Source organism: Loxodonta africana, chromosome 3, assembly GCF_030014295.1.
Source record: "Loxodonta africana isolate mLoxAfr1 chromosome 3, mLoxAfr1.hap2, whole genome shotgun sequence".
Lineage (NCBI taxonomy): Eukaryota > Metazoa > Chordata > Mammalia > Proboscidea > Elephantidae > Loxodonta > Loxodonta africana.
In genome coordinates, this window is record NC_087344.1 from 178,860,094 (window position 1) to 178,880,091 (window position 19,998).

Here is a 19,998-nt window from a genome sequence, read left to right on the forward strand (position 1 = left end):
CCTTGGAAACTCTATGGGGCAGTTCTACTCTGTCCTATAGGGTTGCTATGAGTCGGAATTGACTGGATGGCACTGGGGTTTTTTGGTTTGTCTCCTAAGAACAAGGGCATTCTCTTACTGTTACTACAATATCTCTATCACAGTGAGAAAATTTAAAAATGATAGATATAATAATTATACGGAATATTCACTCCATAGTCTGGTTTCCCAAATTGTCCCAGTAAAGTCCTTTGTAGCTGTTACTGTTTAAAATTCTGATCCATGATCTAGTCAGTTATCACTTGTTGCATTTATTTGTCATATCTCTTTGGTCTCCTTTAATGTAGACAGTTACCCTACCTTTTTTCTTGATTGTTTTTCATAGGCCAATTGTTTTGTTGAATGCCCACGATTTGTACAATAGATTCAGGATAAGATTTTCTGCCACAAATACTACTTAAGGAGTGTTTCCTTCTCACTGTGTCGCATCAAAAGGTGCACAATGTCGAATCGTTCCATTGTTGGTGATACTAGGTTTGATCACTGGTGTTTGTCAGATTTCTCCATTGTGAAAGCAATTTTTCTCTTTGTAATAAGTAATCTGTTGGGTGATACTTTGAGGCTGTATGAATATTCTGTCCCCAATAATCTTTTATCAGAAGATTGTATTGTTTATTGATGATCTTCACCTGAATCCGTTATTATATTCGTGGTTGTAAAGTGATGATTTTCTAATTTATTAGCTGGCGTTATTTTTAAAAGAAGAGCTTTCTTTTCTCTGCACCCCTCCTTCCCTTTTGGAGTCACACTGTGTACTAATGGATTCCTTTTATCCATTGTGTCATAGTCCATTACCATCATTCTTTCTTATGCCTTTAGTACTAAGTTTGGGGCCATTTTAAACAGCAAGATCATCTACAAAAAGTACAAAACTTCAAAAAACATGGCACTAGATAGACCAAGAAAGGGTCACTTGTATACAGTATGAGAGCTGTAATCAGAAGACAGATGATTGCTTTGTTTGACCTCAGCTGGGAACTTGTGCATTGGGCAACTGAATTTTTTTGTCTCTTTGTGCGTGTCCGCAAATAACAACGATTGCACTCTGAGTATTGATTTTGGGGTACAGGTAGTTTTAGCAAGCAGGTGAATTCACAAATACGGAATCCATGAATACTGAGGATCAACTGCACTTTTTTTTTTATTGTGCTTTAGATGAAGGTTTACAGAACAAATTAGGTGCTCATTAAGTAATTAATACACATATCGTTTTGTGACATTGGTTGTTAACCCTTTGATGTATCAACTCTCTCCCCTTCTTGACCTTGGGTTCCCCATTCGTCCAACGTTCCTGTCCCGTCTTGTCTTCTCGTCCTTGCCCCTGGGCGTCCGTGCCCATTTAGTCTCATATACATGGTTGACCTACACGTATTATTGTTTGTTTTTTGGGCCTGTTTGATTTTTGGCTCAACAGTGAACCTCAGGAGTAACTTCAGTTCTGAGTTAAAAAGGTGTTCGGGGGCCTTGATTCTATCTTTAATGCACTTCTTTGATTTCTTATCTCTTCCCTTTATTGGCTCCTTCCTGGACTGCTGCAGCAACCTCCTCATTAGTCTTCCAGCCTTCATGATATCCTCTTTATTTCATCCTTCTCACAGTCACTGGAGCTCTCTTCCCAGGCCACTAAAGAATTTGCCTTAATCCTGTCTTCAGAAACCTTAGGGGAAACTTCAGTAGCTATAGACAAATGTTCCGTTTCCTTAGCACGGTTTTCAAAACTCTTCAAAGTCTTGGGAAAAGCTGTTGGAATTTCCAGCCTTAAAGCTCTCTCTATACCCTGTATATGTTTTAGTTAACTGAACTACCTGTTTCCTAAAATGTTCATATCCTTTACATTTCTGTGTCTTTGGTTCTGGCAGTTCCTTAGCTTGTAAAAGCTTCATCTCAATCTCAGCTCCATGTTATTGTTGTTGTTAGGTGCTGTCGAGTCAGTTCTAACTCGTAACTACCCTATGTACAACAGAATGAAATGCTGCCCAGTCCTGAACCATCCTTACAATTGTTATGCTTGAGCCCATTGTTGTAGCCACCGTGTCAATCCATCCTGTTGAGGGTCTTCCTCTTTTTCGCTGACCCTCTATTTTATGAAACGTGGTGTACTTCTCCAGGGACTGGTTCCTCCTGACATGTCCAGAGTATGTGAGACGAAGTCTCACCATACTTGCTTCTAATGAACGTTCTGGCTGTACTTCTTCCAAGACCGATTTGTTCGTTCTTCTGGCAGTCCACGATACATTCAGTATTCTTCACCAACACAATTCCAAGGCACCGATTCTTCTTTGGTCTTCCTTCTTCATTGTTTGGCTTTCACATGTATATGAGGTGATTGAAAACACCATGGCTCAGGTCATGTGCATCTGAGTCCGTAAAGTGACATCTTTGTTTTTTAACACTTAAAAGAGGTCTTTTGCATCAGATTTGCCCAATGCAATATGTCATTCTGATTTCTTGACTGCTGCTTCCATGGGCCCAAGCTAAATGAAATTGTTGACAACTTCAGTCTTTTCTCCATTTATCATGATGTGGCTTATTGGTCCAGTTATGAAGATTTTTGTTTTGTTTGTGTTGAGGTGTAATCCATACTGAAGGCTGTAGTCTTTGATCTTTATCAGTAAGTGTTTTAAGTTCTCTTCACTTTCAGCAAGCAAGGTTAAGTCATCTGGATATTTAAAAAAACAAAAAAAAAAACAAACCTGTTGCCGTCGAGTCAATTCCGACTCATAGTGACCCTATAGGACCGAGTAGAACTGCCCCATAGAGTTTCTAAGGAGCTCCTGATGGATGCGAACTGCCGACCTTTTGGTTAGGAGCCATAGCACTTAACAACTACGCCACCAAGGTTTCCCATCTGGATATAGCAGGCTGTTAATGAGTCTTCTTCCAATCCCGATGCCCTGTTCTTCTTCATATAGTCCAGCTTCTCAGATTATTTGCTCAGCATACAGATTGAATAAGTATGGTGAAAGGATACAACCTTGATGCACACCTTTTCTGACTTTAAACCACACAGTATCCCCTTGTTTGTTTGAAGGGCTGCCTCTTGATCTATGTACTGGTTCCTCACGAGGATAATTAAGTGTTCTGGAATTCCCATTCTTCACAGTGTTATCCATAATTTGTTATGATCCACACGGTCGAATGCCCTTGCATAGTCAATAAAACACAGGTAAACATCTTTCTGGTATTCTCAGCTTTCAGCCAGGATCCATCTGACATCAGCAGTGATATCCCTGATTCCACCTCCTCTTCTGAATCTGGCTTGAATTTCTGGCAGTTCCCTGTTGATGTATTGCTGCAGTGGCTTTTGGATGATTGCCACCAAAATTTTACTTTTGTGTGATATTAATGATATTGTTCAGTAGTTTTCGCAATGGGCCATAGTTTGTCAGCTCCTGGTTTAAATTATGGCTAATCTAAATTTCTTATCTTGAGTTGGGCTATTCTGACTTGAATATAAGCTGTGTAACAGTGAATAATTCCTTTGCTAAGATTATGCCCTTTAGAGTTCTCAAAAGTGGAACTGTCTTAAATAAATTTGATTCTGAACATACAGAAACATGTTAGAATTTCCTATTGGTATTTATAGCGAAATTTATTATAACTGGATGTGAATCTTGTTTAAGGAGTTCAGTGGCTTGAGTGCATAAAAGATCGTTTTGTTTAGCTGTTGTATAGTCTATGGAGAACAATTTAGAATAAGTGAAAGAACCAGAATTATAGACAGTAACTGAAAATCTAGATTACTCATTTGTATCATCACCTAAACGCACTTTGAAGATGTAGTCTGCCCTCTGATAATCACTTTAAATAATATTATCTAGCTTTTAGAGCAAAGGAATATTGGAGACTGATAGATGAGAATGAGACCACCAACAACAAGAACCTCTTGCACTCAGACATTTTGCTCTCAATTTTGCAATATTAAATCTATTCTGTGTGTATGATTTACAGTAATGTTTGTTGATAGTGTCTTCCATCTTAAAAGTTACCAAAAAATATTCAATACAATGCAGTGTATTCATAGTCATTAAAATATGTAGGACGTAGATATTTATTCACAGATATCTGAAACAATGTTCATGGTAAGTTAAGTGAAAAAAAGGTAGCAAAATTGTATATTTTTCCATTTCAGGAGGAAAAAAAATACATATGAATAACAAGTCGACCTGGATATACACCAAAGCATTAATAGTGGCGTTCAGTTGATGATGGGTTTTTGGTTGGGCATATGTAGGTGCTCTGGTGGTGTAGTGGTTAAGTCATCGGCTGCTAACTGAAAGGTTGGCAGTTTGAGTCCACCAGCCACTTCACGGGAGAAAGATGTGGCAGTCTGCTTCCGTAAAGATTACAACGTTGGAAACCCTATGGGGCAGTTCTAATCTGTCCTGCAGGGTTGCTATGAGTTGGAATTGACTTGATGGCAATAGATTTGGTTTGTTTGGGTTTTATGTTTATGTCTATTTTAATGCATTTTTTTACAACTGAAATTGTATTGCTTTTTATATTAAAATCAAATAATTTTGATTTAATAAATTACATAGCCAGTTCTCTAGAATTTATAGTGCCATCTAAGATTGAGCCAGGACATTATTTTTAAAAAGCGCCAGATAATATTTGACTTTATTAGGGTTTTTTTTTTAAGGACCAGAAAAATGTTGAAAGTCCTTTAAACTTTCTAATTTACAAATATCTTTCAGGGTGATGATGACGCGTATCTGTGCATTCACGACGATCAGACTGTGCACATACAGGCTTCTGGTTTGACTGGACGAAGTCACCCTGTGATGGACTCTGGGGTAGGCGTCAACATTTTGGAGATCTCCTTTCCGCTGGCCCATCTTCTGGCTTTGTGGCTGACATCAGCTTGGCTCTGTTGCAAGATAGCCTCAAACCACCACAGTTAGCAGCAGAGCCCGAGTACAGACCTGGCAGCAGGATTCCTCTTTCATAATAATTTATGATTTTTTTCTCATAAATGGCTCGGGAGAAACTTTTCTTCTCTTCAGAAGGAAGACAAGTTTCTTTTGCAGGAAAATATGAATTCTTGCTTGTGTCATTTAAATCCTTTTTGTTATATCTTATACAAGAGTATTTTATTGTTGGCTGTCTTAGTTGTATAGTGCTGTTATAATAGAAATAGCACAAGTGGATGGCTTTAACAAACAGAAGTTTATTTTTTCACAGTTTAGGAGGCTAGAAGTCAGAATTCAGGGTGCTGGCTCTAGGAGAAGGCTTTCTCTCTTGACTCTGGAGGAAGGTCCTTGTCTCTTCTGAGCTTCTGCTCCAGGGCAGTCTCCGTGTAGTTTGGCATGTGTCTTCCCCCATCTCTGCTTCCTAGCTTGCTCATTTAATTTTTTCTATATCTCAAAAAGAGAGTGACTCAAGATACATCCTACACTAATGCTGCCTCATTAACATAACAAAGACAACCCATTCCCAAATGGAATTATAACCACAGACTTAGAGGTTAGCATTTACAGCATGTATTTTGGGGCGGGGGGGAGGGGGGCGGACACAATTCAATCCACAGCATTTGCTAAGGTGGGCAAGGCATCAACCCCTTTTCTGAAGCTTACAGACACGCTTTTTAAGAAAAGGCTTATGGTAGTGACAGAAAAAATTTCTTGATTAGAGAGACAGAGGACCATATATGGTAAAGTCTAGTTCAGTACCTTGGGTAGTCATCTTAAGTGCCCTTGTTGGCATCCATACCAAAGGTAGCCTATTTTTGGTAGAGAAATATCTTTTTCACTTGGCAATTAACAAGCAAATGAGTTCTGACCCGGAAGTACCTGTTACTTAATGACATGTTATATTCTCTGTATAGCTCTTCGGTGGGGTTGACCCACACAGCTGAGCTGGAACTTCTACCCAGTTGCATGTTGGATTTTTGGCCACTAGGGTACTACTAAGGACACCCTGGTGGCACAGTGAGTTTGGTGTTTTTTTTTTTTAGGGTATTACTTGCTAAGTTATTTCTTCAATAACTTAGCTAGTGGCAAGATGGAGTTAATGCTTCTGCCAAAGTTTCTAACCTGGGTAAAGGAATTGCGGGATTCTGATTCAAAGTAAAAATAATTTTCTTGCCAAGTAGGAGAAAGACAAATAAACCGGGAGAACATGTATCTTGTACTCTTCAAAGAGCAAGTGAAAAAATAATGGAACTACAGATAAAACCTGCACACAATCTTAGAGAAAGGAAATTGAACAAGTTAGGATTTTGAACATATCTTATTTTTAGCAAATCTTTGGAAAGTGCTGAGAAGACTCATTGTGTGTGTTTGTAGGGTTCTCTTGAGGATATGGCTTGGAGGTTGGTGGATGGTGTTATGCAGTGTTCTTTCAGAAGAAACATTACCCTTCCTGATTTTAAGAATAGATTTGATCTAAACACAAGCTACTACATATTTATAGCAGATGGTGCAGCTGATGATGGTAAGTATATTGGTAAAAACCATCTTTTCAAATTTTTATTCTCTCCCCCTTCCTCCCTCCCTTCTTTTGGAGAGATCCACTGTAATTGCTTATTTTTAAAATACACACTTGTGGATAAAGAGTTATTAAGACCCTTTTCCATTTTACTTGAAAATTTGACTTTTGGTTAACTTTTTAGCTCTATTTCCCAGGGAACTAGATAAAGGTAAAGTGTCAACTATGTTATAAGGCAACATTATAATAATTATGACCCCTGTTGAGTGACAACACAGCTGCACCTGAACCCAAGGCCAGCCTCATCTCCAAGAGACCAAAGAAAGACTCCAGAACCAGCGATCATGACATATGGTTTATCCAGGAAGCTTACTTACAGGGCGGCAACTGGACCAGAGTAGTACTCCACAACCACCTAGCCAGGGACACAAGCTTATATATCGTTCCAGCTGGGGCGGAGGCTCACTGTTTTTCTCCCATGTCCTTGGGCAGTCAGTGTTCCCAGGGACTTCACATCTAGGCCCAGATATTTTCCTTCCTGTTGCAAAGGCCTTCCTCGGCCTTGGCCGCTGGCCCAGTCATGCCACTTCCAGCGTTATACCTTAGCCTGAGTCCATCCCAAATTCATCCCCAGCATGCTCTGGGAAAGAGCAAAGCTGATTCCATTAGGAGGGGATGCATATAGCTGTATAACATTACCGTACACCCCTGATTGGCAAACTGCATTTGGACTAGAAGATCTGTAATTGCCTGGTAGGAAGTCATATCTTTGGGCTCTCCTGAATGCAGTAACTTGGGGAATGTCCCTTCAATGGCCCCTAGAAATGATGCTTTTAGGATTGTTGTAAGAGATACTATTTTCTGTGGGGCAGCCTGCTTGATATGAGTCTCATCTCCTTAGACCTGAGCTGCTTCCTGGGAGGTGAGGAGAGGGTAGAGAGAATACCTCCTGGGTATCTGATTAAACTACTACAAGACCTCTCATTGAAGAAGAATGCCTCAGTCTGAAAATGTGCTGCCAAATGAGAGCATTAATATGTTCTCACTCTGCCCTGCTGACATGCTGTGTTTCCTATCCCATATCCTTCTACATGGACTTGATGCCAAGTACAACCTACAGTAGTTTTATGAGTCTACCCTAGTGGTAATTACAACACATATTAATAGGAATAATTAGGCTGTAAGGTTTTGGCTAATGATGTTTTGAATATCTGTAGAAAATGACAGTGTAGTATTTAGTGACTTATCTCTCTGGAGACTATACTGCTCAAAATTTTGAGAATATAACCTAATTTGATAATGGCGAGGGGCCTGTAAGGTCATGGGATAGGGTAAGGGAAGAGGAATAGCAGGAAATGTGGTGCAGACAAGGTTGTGAAAAGCTTTGAATATTCTATCCTGTGGTTTAGATTTTATACTGTAGGTAAAGTGGAGCCTCAGAAAGTTTTGAAACAGGATAAAATATCTACTCAGTATTAGAGAAAACTCAGGAACATTTGTAGATTAGTTGTAGGTGATTGTGTAGTTACCTTAGCAAATCATGTGTTCTTAATTTGCACCGGCAACAGAAAATAGGGCTTGAAAATAATTTCAAGGTTAAGGGGTGATAATGGATAGAAATTAATCAGTGCTTACTGAGTGCCAATCACCAGCTAAGCATTTAGGTAGATCTTTCACTGTTATCTTCATAAAAATATAATTGTTGTTGTTGTTGGTTGTTGTTGAATCGATTCTGACTCGTGGTGACCCCATGTGTGCAGAGAACTGCTCCATAGGGTTTTCAAAGCTGTGACTTTTTGGAAGTAGATAGCCAGGCCTGCCTTCTGAGGCACCTCTGGGTGGGTTGAAACCATCAAACTTTCGGCTAGTGTTTGAGCGCCACCCAGAGAATCCGAAACCAAATTAGATGCATACTATTCTCCCTGTTCTATCAATGAAGAAACTGAGACTTAGAGAGAGGTTAATTTGCCCAGACAAGTAAATGGTAGATTTGGAATTTGGACACAAACTGATTGACCTCAGAGCCTGAGTATTATTCAATATTTTAGTATATGCAAAACCCAGGAAATTAATTTTTTTATTGTGTGTGTATATATACATATATATACCATTTTGCCATTTCAACATTCTTTACATGTATACTTCAATGATATTAATTACATTCATCATGTTGTATAACCATCGCCATTAATGGCAGCTCGGTCACCCCCCAGAAAATTAATTTTTAATGGGGAAAAGATCTAAAAATAAAAATGGATCCCCCACCAGGGTGCCCTTTTGTGGGTAATACATGTGGGAAAAAAAAGGAAACAGAGTCCTAGTGGCACCATAGTTAAGCTCACAGCTGCAAGTGAAAAGATCAGTGATTCAAACGTACCTGTGATTCCACAGGAGAAAAGAACTGGCAGTCGGCTCCGGTTAAGATTACAGCCTGAGAGGTCCTATGGGGCAGTTCCCCTCTGAGCTGGAATTGACTTGACGTCACACAACAACAACAAAATGTGTGAAAAGCAGAGCATTATTTTATGCCCCCTACTTTGCCCATTTTTAACTGGACAATCATATAGTCTACTATGCTGGGAATGACAACTCGAAGAGGAATGGTGTTGCGTTCATCATCACAAAGAACGTTTCAAAATCTATTCTGAAGTACAGCGCTGTCAGTGATAGGATAATATCCATGCGCCTACAAGGAAGACCAGTTAATATGACTATTATTCAAATTTACACACCAACCACTAGGGCCAAAGATGAAGAAATAGAAGATTTTTATCAGCTGCTACAGTCTGAAATTGATCAAACATGCAATCAAGATGCATTGATAATTACTGGCGATTTGAATGTGAAAGTTGGAAACAAGAAGGATCAGTAGTTGGAAAATATGGCCTTGGTGATAGAAACAATGCCAGACATCGAATGATACAATTTTGCAAGACCAACAACTTCTTCATTGCAAATGACTTCTTTCACCAACATAAACAGCGACTATACACATGGACCTCGCCAGATGGAACACACAAAAATCAAATTGACTACATCTGTGGAAAGAGACGATGGAAAAGCTCAGTATCAGTCAGAACAAGGCCAGGGGCTGACTGTGGAACAGACCATCAATTGCTCATATGCAAGTTCAAACTGAAACTGAAGAAAATCAAAGCAAATCCACGAGAGCCAAAATATGACCTTGAGTATATCCCACCTGAATTTAGAGACCATCTGAAGAATAGATTTGACGCACTGAACACTAGTGACCGAAGACCAGACGAGTTGTGGAATAACATCAAGGACATCATCCATGAAGAAAGCAAGAGGTCACTGAAAAGATGGGAAAGAAAGAAAAGACCAAGATGGATGTCAGAGGAGACTCTGAAACTTGCTCTTGAGCGTCGAGCAGCTAAAGCAAAAGGAAGAATTGATGAAGTAAAAGAACTGAACAGAAGATTTCAAAGGGCCTCTCGAGAAGAAAAAATAAAGTATTAAAATGACATGTGCAAAGAGCTGGAGATGGAAAACCAAAAGGGAAGAACACTCTCAGCGTTTCTCAAGCTGAAAGAATTGAAGAAAAAAATTCAAGCCTCAAGTTGCAATAGTGAAGGATTCCATGGGGAAAATAATAAATGATGCAGGAAGCATCCGAAGAAGATGGAAGGAATACACAGAGTCATTATACCAAAAAGAATTAGTCGATATTCAACCATTTCAAGAGGTAGCATATGATCAGGAACCGATGGTACTGAAGGAAGAAGTCCAAGCTGCGAAAAACAAGGCTCCAGGAATTGATGGAATATCAATTGAGATGTTTCAACAAACAGATGCAGCGCTGGAGGTGCTCACTCGTCTATGCCAAGAATATGGAAGACAGCTTCCTGGCCAATTGACTGAAAGAGATTCATATTTATATCTATTCCCAAGAAAGGTGATCCAACTGAATGTGGAAATTATAGAACAATATCAATATCACACGCAAGCAAAATTCTGCTGAAGATCATTCAAAAATGGCTGCAGCAGTATATGGACAGGGGACTGCCAGAAATTCAGGCTGGTTTCAGAAGAGGACGTGGAACCAGGGATATCATTGCTGATGTCAGATGGATCCTGGCTGAAAGCAGAGAATACCAGAAGGATGTTTACCTGTGTTTTATTGACTATGCAAAGGCATTCAACCATGTGGATCATAACAAAGTATGGATAACACTGCGAAGAATGGGAATTCCAGAACACTTAATTGTGCTCATGAGGAACCTTGACATAGATCAAGAGGCAGTTGTTCAGACAGAACAAGGGGATACTGACTGGCTTAAAGTCAGGAAAGGTGTGCGTCAGGGTTGTATTCTTTCACCATACCTATTTAATCTGTATGCTGAACAAATAATACGAGAAGCTGGACTATATGAAGAAGAACAGGGCATCAGGATTGGAGGAAGACTCATTAACAACCTGCGTTATGCAGATGACACAACCTTGCTTGCTGAAAATGAAGTGGACTTGAAGCACTTACTAATGAAGATCAAAGACCACAGCCTTCAGTATGGATTACACCTCAACATAAAGAAAAGAAAAATCCTCACAACTGGACCACTGAGCAATGTCATGATAAACAGAGAAAAGATTGAAGTTGTCAAGGATTTCATTTTACTTGGATCCACAATCAACAGCCATGGAAGCAGCAGTCAAGAAATCAAAAGACGCATTGCATTGGGCAAATCTGCTGCAGAGGACCTCTTCAAGGTGTTGAAGAGCAAAAATGTCACCCTGAAGACTAAGGTGTGCCTGACCCAAGCCATGGTATTTTCAATCACATCATATGCATGTGAAAGCTGGACAATGAACAAGGAAGACCGAAGAAGAGTTGATGCCTTTGAATTGTGGTGTTGGTGAAGAATATTGAATATACCATGAACTGCTAAAAGAACAAACAAATCTGTCTTGGAAGAAGTGCGGCCAGGGTGCTCCTTAGAAGCAAGGATGGCGAGACTGTGTCTTACATACTTTGGCAGTGTTGTCAGGAAGGATCAGTCCCTGGAGAAGGCCATCATGCTTGGCAGAGTACAGGTTCAGCGTAAAAGTGGAAGATCCTCAACGAGGTGGATTGGCACAGTGGCTGCAACAGTGAGCTCAAGCATAACAATGATTGTAAGGATGGCGCAGGACCGAGCAGTGTTTCGTTCTGTTGTGTATAGGGTCGCTATGAGTCGGAACCGACTCAACGGCACCTAACAACAACAACAACAGCACTCTGCCCCCTGCTGGTGTTTTTGTGCGGAGGACATGGCAGGGAGGCTCTCTACCTTGCCTTTTGCAGTGCTTCTCAAAGTATGGTACACAGACACCCTGCTCACAGCCATCAGGAGTGAATGCTAAAAATGTGGATTCCGAGCTCCATCTCAGACTCACTGAACCTCTGTTGCTGTGCTTGGAATCTGCATAGTTTACAGGTCCCCACGTTCTGTGCACTGTAGTTTGGTAACTCACCACGTTAGGACAGCGTTCTCCCAACTAGGCAGACACTGAAGGTTACGGGGGTAAATATTAGAACTTTCTTTTCAGATTTACTTTATCTCATTTAAAAAACTTGTAATATATTTTACAATATACAACGATACAGTAGTTCAGTGAAACCTGTGAGAGCTGGAACATGATGGGACTGCTTTGTTTTTCTGGGTCTCGCAAGTTTTCCACCTTTGACAGAGTGCAGTCACCACTTTCCTGTCCCCGTCGATTTAGTGGAAGGTGTTTGAGCTTTCTTTCTCTGACAGGCTTCCACCAAGTTCTGATTTTCACAGATTTTACTGTACATGTTTACTAACCAAAAAATACATTGGGGGGAATTTGTAGAATTTTAATCTGGTGGGCTACAAAGCAAAATAAAAACAAACCTGCAGAATACAGTTGCAGACACTCCACTTTCAAATTCCTTCTTATTGGGAAATAAAGGAAAGTTACCGCATAAATCATCATCTCTCTATTATCTAATCACATATATGTGGACCGTTTACAAGTTGGACTCTGCTTAAAATGTTGCATTTTTCAAAACAATCATATAATCTCTGTAAGCTATAGAAATGTAAATATACTCAATTTCAGTAATGTCTTAAATACCTATTTCATGAATAAGAATCAACGTAAATCCGATCCCCAGAATGTGAAGATTAACCAAATCCCTGCTTTCCCACTTCTGAGTCATCTCTGATGCTAGCTGCCCATGTAACATTCCCTTATGTCTGCCCGTAGCCACCTGGAACTAGATCAGAGCTCACAAGCTAAAAGGACATTGTCCTTCAGATTGCCAAATACATGCCAGCTGCACACCTGGGAATACACACAATACCCTTCTGACCTTCTGGCTGCAAATTTTTTCTCCTGCTACTCCTTCAGGATGCCAGCTGCAAGCTTGAGGGTCTTCCCTGGGCTCCCTCACTTTCACCTGCTGGCTCCCGCTACTCCTTTGGGTTGAATAATTCACTGGAATGACTTGTAGAACTCACAGAAAGTACAATAAAATCTTTGAAAGCCGGAACCTCTGTAAGGTGCAAACTATCAGAGAAGGAAAACTCAAATATTTTCTACTAAAAGGAGTGATACAAAAGTGGTAAGACTGCACCCTGTCAAAGGTGGACAACTTGGGATACCTGGAAAAACAAGGCAGTCCTGTCATGTTCCAGCTCTCACAGGTTTCACTGTACTAGTGATTACACATTTATTGTAGCAAAAGAATACAAATCAGGATCATAATAAGGAAGAGATGCATAGGCGAGGTCTGGGAGAGTTCCCATTGTGGAGCTTCCATATTCCAAAGATGGCATATCACCCTCCCTTTGCCAACCAGGAAGCTCTTGGAGCCTCCAGGTTCAGGGTTTTTATTGGCTTCAGTACACAGTTATGATTGAGGCCTCGTTGCATATGCATGATAGAGTAAATCATGCCTCTTGAAGTTGGTTGATACTAGGCTACTAGGTGGTCTTTCTGTTCTGACCATCCTCTACTTATTAGCACACATCCTTAGGTGTGGCCTGGAGGTTTTAGATAATAAAGGCACTTTAGTTACTAAGGAAATTCCAAGGATTATCTCTCAGGAACCAAGAACAAAGGCCTTTTTTTTTTTTTTTTGTAAAGTAATTCCTTACTGCATACCTGTCTATTTTAAACCTTTTATAACCGTTGTTTTTCCCTCAGAATGCTGACATTGTCATGTGAAATGTTTAGCGTTTAAATTGATAGAACTCACTTAGGTGACTAAGTAATTTACAATTAGAAATTCTACCAATTTAGAGACCCTGTTATCGCAAGACCTATTATTTTAACAATTCAGGAATATCATAGGTCAAATAATACCATGGAGCCTTGTGCTAAACACGGACTCAACCTCCCTTAATTTAGATGAGAACTTCAAAAATTATAGTGGAGCCATATAATGAAACTCCAGAATTTTACCGGGCTTCTGTTTTTTTTTTTTTTCTGCTTTAATGAAGGTGAAGTTCATGCTTAGTCCATGGCTCCACAGTCAAGAGTTTAAAAACAATTTTCTTCCAGCTTGTCTCTCAGGCTCCTTGGGAATGCAGACTGTTCTTCATTACCACCACTCTACAAATGCAGTATTTTAGGCTCATCAGTGTCTTTCTTGTCATTTTCAATAGTTTCTTTTTTGACATTTTTGTAGCTCTTGACAGTTTATGATCTCTTTTTTTTTCTTGAAACTCTCTGTTTCTTTCTTTATAAAACTCCTCTGGTTTCATGCTTTATTTCTGATCTTCTCTGTTATAACCAGCCATGGTATAATAATATTTACCATATGAATAACCAAGTATCCTACCACCATGTTTTAAATGGTCCGTTTTTTTCTCCACTGCTTCAAAAGCCTCTTTATTTTATACTCAAAATCTATCAGTAAATCCAACTCTTTCTATTCTGTTTCCGTGGATCTACTTGTCTATTTCTGTAATAGTTGAAACTATTATAGTTTTATAACAGGTTGTGAGGTTTGATGGAACATGTTTCCCCCACAGACCTTCCTTTTCAGGAATTCTTGGCTGTTTGTTGTGTATGTGTTCTTCTAGATAAATAGAGAAATAGTTTGTCACATTCCATTAAAATTCCATTGGGGTTTTGATTGGAATTGCATTGAAATTTTAGATTAATTTGAGGGATCATTGACATCTTTGCAATAATGAGTCTGTCTGTCCAGGAACATATTGGGATATTCTATTTATTCACATCCTCTGTGTGTATGTGTGTGTCTTTCTTTCAGTGAAATATTATGGGTTTCTCCATATGTTCACATTGTTGTCATTGTTATGTGCTGTCAAGTCGATTCTAACTCATAGCAACTCTATATGACAGAGTAGAACCACCCCATAGAGTTTCCTAAACTGTAATCTTTACAGGAGCAGGCCACCAGGTCTTTTCTCACGTGTAACTGCTGGTAGATTTGAACCACTGACCTTTTGGTTAGCAGTCAAATGCTTAACCATTGCACCCCAAGGGCTCCTATTATATGTTCATATAGGGCTTATATATTTTTGTTACTTTGTTCTTGGGTATTTTATAGTTTTTTAAAACAAACTATTGTCAATAGGTTGTGTTTCTTACTTTTTTCTTGGTGGTGGTGTATAGAAAAGCAACTGATTTTTGCATGTTTACTTGGATTTAACTACCTAATTTTCCAGATGATTATCTTGAATTTTCTAGATAAATGTCGTATCTGGTACAAATCAGCATAGGCTAATAGTACTCATTTCTCTTTCTTGTCTCATTGCATTGTGTAGTTCTCCCAGGAAAATGTGGAATGGCAGTGGTAATATAACAGGTATTCTTGTATTGTTCCTTATTTTGATGGGAATACATTTGATATTCAGTGTTAAGTGTTACGTTTGCTGTATTTTTCCGGGTGGATATCCTTTATTGTTTTGAGGAAATGTCCTTCTGTTCCTAACATTAAGAGTTCGTTATGCAGGTGTGTTAAATTTCATCAACTATCTTTTGGATAGTGTGGGGTTTATAATTGACTTTACCCAAAGAATTTGATCTTTGTTTTTTGTTCTTGAGAGATAACGTCTAAAACCTTGGAGTTTTACCAGTGGTCGGAGTCTTTATTGTCTGTGAGAGCTCCAGACTACACCTGAGTATTTATACTAATATGTGTACTCATGTTGGGTGGGGGTTGGCCGTGCCAGAAAGACCAACCACGTAATATCAGTTCTTCAAGGGAAAGGGGCTGGAGATTAAGTTAAATCACATGGGCAATGATGTAATCAATCTTCTGTAGTGAGACTCCAGTAAAAGCTGTGAACACTGAATCTTCCTGGGCTTCCTGGTTGGTGATAGACATCAGTACATGAGGAAGGGTAGCACATCCTTTGGGACATGAACCCTACCTTACAAACCCTCTCAGACCTTACCCTATGTGTCTCTTCATTTGTATCCTTTTTGCTATAAATAAAATTGTAATCATAAGTATAGTACTTTCCTGAGTTTTGTGAGTTGTTCTAGTGAATTTTCAAGCCCCAGGGGATAATGGGAATCCCTGAATTTGTAGTTAGCAGGTCAGAAGGGAGGGGCCCCTGGAGCTTATGGCTGACATCTTAAGGGGGTAGTGGGAAACCTGAAATTCATAGTCAGCAGGTCAGAAGTGATGGTGTTATGGGGACTCCCAAGCTTGTGGCTGTGTCTAAAGTTTTGGGTAGACTTAGACAGTCTGGAGGACTGTGCCCTTTGCCTTGTGAGAGCTGACCTAGCTTGGGAGGTTAGGATTAGAGGAAAAAGTACTGCATTTGTAGTTGGTAGCAGAAAGGGTATTTAAAGTGAGTTGGTGTCTGTCAGAGAAGGCACACATGAACACACAGAGAGAGATCTGCTATAGGCAACTATTGAGATGATATTTTGTAATTATTTTTATAATTTCTGAGTGGTGGACAATTCTCATACCTGGGATAAATCTTGCTTGGTCATGCTTTATTTTTAATACACAGCTGATTGGATTTTTTGAATTTTAAATATTTAAGCTTTTTCATCTATATCCATAAATAATTTTGGTTAATGGTTGTGGGACTGTATGTGTGTGTGCCTGTGTACATATGTGCACATACACATAACTAGTTTTGGTTCCACCATTATGCTAATCTCATAGAATGAACTTTAGAAGAGTTTAAATAAAATAAGAATTTTAATAGGTTTTTTTTTTTTAATTGTGTGGCAGAACTCACCCAACAGTCTGAGCCTTTAGGAGTAGAAATATTTGACTACTTTAGAACTTTTTCTTTCATTGTTATTGCTCTCCAGGGTTACTGTTCTTCTTTGATAAATTTTTATAATTTGATATATTTTCAGAAATTATTTCATTTAGATTTTGAATTTTTTTTGACTGACTTAAAATTGTGTAGAGCATTTTCATATAATTTTAAAGACTGTCTTCTATATCAGCAGTTATATTACCCTTTTTATTCCTAACATTGCCTGTGGTATTTCCTTTTATCCTGTGGTCTGATTTGCCAAAAGCTCAGTGTCCTCCACCCAGACCCCATCCCCAGACCAAATTTCTGTTGGTTTAATATAGGATTCTAGATATAGGTGGTAGTTATTATCGTTAAAAAACTTTTTATATGTATTTTCTTTTAAGAATCATATTTGAAATTTTCAGTGTTTCATGACCTTATCAACAAACAGTAACTATTTTGACATAACATTGCTTAATTGGTCTCTTGCCCAATACTAGTACTTATATCACAACTTCTCCATTCTTAGTGCTTATTTTGATTCATTTCTTGTTTGGTGAAATTATTTAATTTTTTTTCAGAAAGGTCATGAGCTCTCGTATAGGTATTTACGTTGTCTTTGTATATGAACAACATCTCTCTTGATATTTATTAATTTTTTTATCACTTTAAAAATTTTGCTTCTTTGCTGTGCAGCTCCTCTCAATTCCTTCTCTCCTGAAGAAATTCTTCTTCTTCTTTTCACTTTCAGGTCGAATTTATAAACATGCCCAGCAACCTTTGATTACATATGAAAAATACAATGTGGTGGATTACCCAAAGAACATAGGAGGATCCCATTCTTTGCTCCTTCTGAAGGTTCATGGCAAGTTACATGTGGTATTATTACTCACTCTTTGGCATAAATTTACCTGATGACTCAATGCTGGTGGGATTAGGAATGGTGGTGGGTATAATTTAGCAGATGTTCATAAATCTTATATGCTTAAGCATTAAAATTTGCAGGGAGCTCTGACTATCTTAATGTCTTCGACTTTTTATTAAGAATGGAAGGTAGAACTAGTTAAGCGATTTTAACCCTGGCTCCAGTGGAGATTTTAAGACATCTGTAATTTTTTAAAAGTGCCCTAGGTAGATTCTAACATGCAGCAGGGTTGAGTATAACTGGGTTAATTAATTTAACTTATTAGGATGTCTTAATTATGCCATTTATTAAAACAGATGTTAACAAAAGACAGTGGTCTGTGATTTTGACTGTCTAATTGTAAAAGTAGTTTGGTTTCAAGGATATAGTTTTATTATTGAAGAACTGATGAAGATACCAGTATTTGAGAATATACAAGGACATACTAAAAGATGAATGGAATTGAGTTGGAAAAGTGGTAGCTTAAAAAACAAGTCTCTGATCTGCTCTGGTCAGGTTCTACAGATTGACAGTTAAGTTCATTTGAAAACTATCCCAGCTTATTGTTAAAAAGATTTGAAAGTAGTGGAATAATGTGATATATACTATATTATTGTAAATTATTTGTATTTTGTGGGAACTTTACTTGTTTTGTATGTTTTCTTTATATTCTCCACAGTTATCTACTCTTAGAATTTTAATAAAATGCCATCAAAGTTAAGCTTGAAAATAACATTACTGTTAATTTGCTTCTACTTATGTTGTTGGAGGCAGTTCAGTGGTAGAATTCTTGCCTTCCAAGCGGGAGATCTGGGTTCAATTCCCAACCACTGCTCCTCAAGCGTAGCCACCACTTGTCTATCAGGGGAAGCTTACATGTTGCTCTGATGCTGAACAGATTTCAGTAGAACTTCCAGACTAAGACACACTAGGAAGAAAGGACAGGTGATCTACTTCCAAAAATAGCCAATGAAAACCCTGGTCACAAGGATTTGATCCTATTGTGCGTAGGGTCTCCATGAGTCAGGGACTTACTCGACAGCAGCTAACAGCTCCTTGTGTTGTAATTCTAGTTTGGCAGTTAGGGGATTCAGAAATAATGTACCTATTTTTTTTCCATTGTCTTTGGAATGAAATATGAAAAGATTCTGAAGTAACTGCAAACCTGCTGTATTAGCAAAATGGTTAAGAGCACGATTGCTAAAGCCAGACTGGGTTCAAGTCCTGACTTTGTAACCTTGAGCAAATTACTTATCTTTTCTGTCTTAGGTTGCCCACGCAGTAAAAATAATAATTGTAACTACTTTATAGGGATTAATATACATAAAATACTTAGAGACGGTGCTTGACACATAGTAGAGCTATGAAAGTCTTAGCTATTAGAAATAATAGTAGTGGTGGTAAAAACTGTAACATACAAGATCTTTTTAGATTATACTTACGTCAGATGAGTGAATTTTCCTGACGTTTTATGTTTTCTGATAATTTGGGCCTGATCATTGACAAAAGAGCTTCATTACTCTGTATATATTCTTACCTGTAGGTGCCTTAATGTTTGTGGCATGGATGACTACCGCTAGCATAGGTGTACTGATTGCCCGGTTCTTCAAACCTGTTTGGTCAAAAACTTTCTTCTTTGGTGAAGCAGCTTGGTTTCAGGTAGGTATTTGAGAAAAAGTTTGATGCAATTTCCGTATTATTTGAACACTGCAAGCATGGAAACATGAAGTATGCATTCTTTATGTAGTTACACTTGTAGGTTTGGAATCCTAATTATTTCTTCTTCTTTTCTCGCTGGTTTCCTAACCAGTTGAGAAAAGACACAATATATTTGATGGAGGCCAAAATAGGGACAACTTCATGAAGGATCAAGCTGGATTGGAGAGTGTGTGCGGGCCATGTGTGTCTCTTTGTAATACAACTTTGGAACCCAAAAGATTCTGTCATATATGAAGTCTACTTGCAGGGGGAGATGCTGGGAGAGCATTCACCCCCGGCTCTGAGTACAAATGGGTTCCGGAAGGCAGGAGAGCAGGATAAAGACATGGTGGGTGCTTGCTGAATTTCAAAGCGGAGACCCACCCTTTGGTTGATGGTCACTGAATGTTGGACTATCCCTAGCTCACCAAGGAAGATTATTTGTCTCCTTTGTAGGTGGGAAAAGAAACTGGAAGTGTTCTTTTCATGTCGCCCCTTCCTGTGAGCTGGGTAGGCAGTCTCCTCATAGAAACACGAACATGAGTAAGGAAGGGCCTTTCAGAACAAAATGACCCTCATCTTCCATGTGTCATGGAGTACAGATACTCGCACATATGGTGGAAGATCAACGAATGTATGTTGAATTAGAATATACATACCTGTTTATAGAAAAAATTACTGCTTATTGGAACAGTATTGACTTTAAAGGTATCCATAGCA

At 38.8% G+C, this 19,998-nt stretch overlaps 1 protein-coding gene across 2 annotated transcripts in view; it reads left to right on the top strand.

The window, feature by feature from the left end:
- FRRS1 (ferric chelate reductase 1) overlaps nt 1-19,998 on the top strand; it is a 61,881-nt gene that overhangs the window by 29,557 nt on the left and 12,326 nt on the right. For both annotated transcript variants that reach the window (XM_023547410.2, XM_064282498.1), the window contains exons 7-10: nt 4,737-4,835; nt 6,327-6,474; nt 17,428-17,541; nt 19,124-19,239. In XM_023547410.2, coding sequence (XP_023403178.1) covers nt 4,737-4,835; nt 6,327-6,474; nt 17,428-17,541; nt 19,124-19,239 — 477 coding nt within the window. The remainder of the gene's footprint in view (nt 1-4,736; nt 4,836-6,326; nt 6,475-17,427; nt 17,542-19,123; nt 19,240-19,998) is intronic.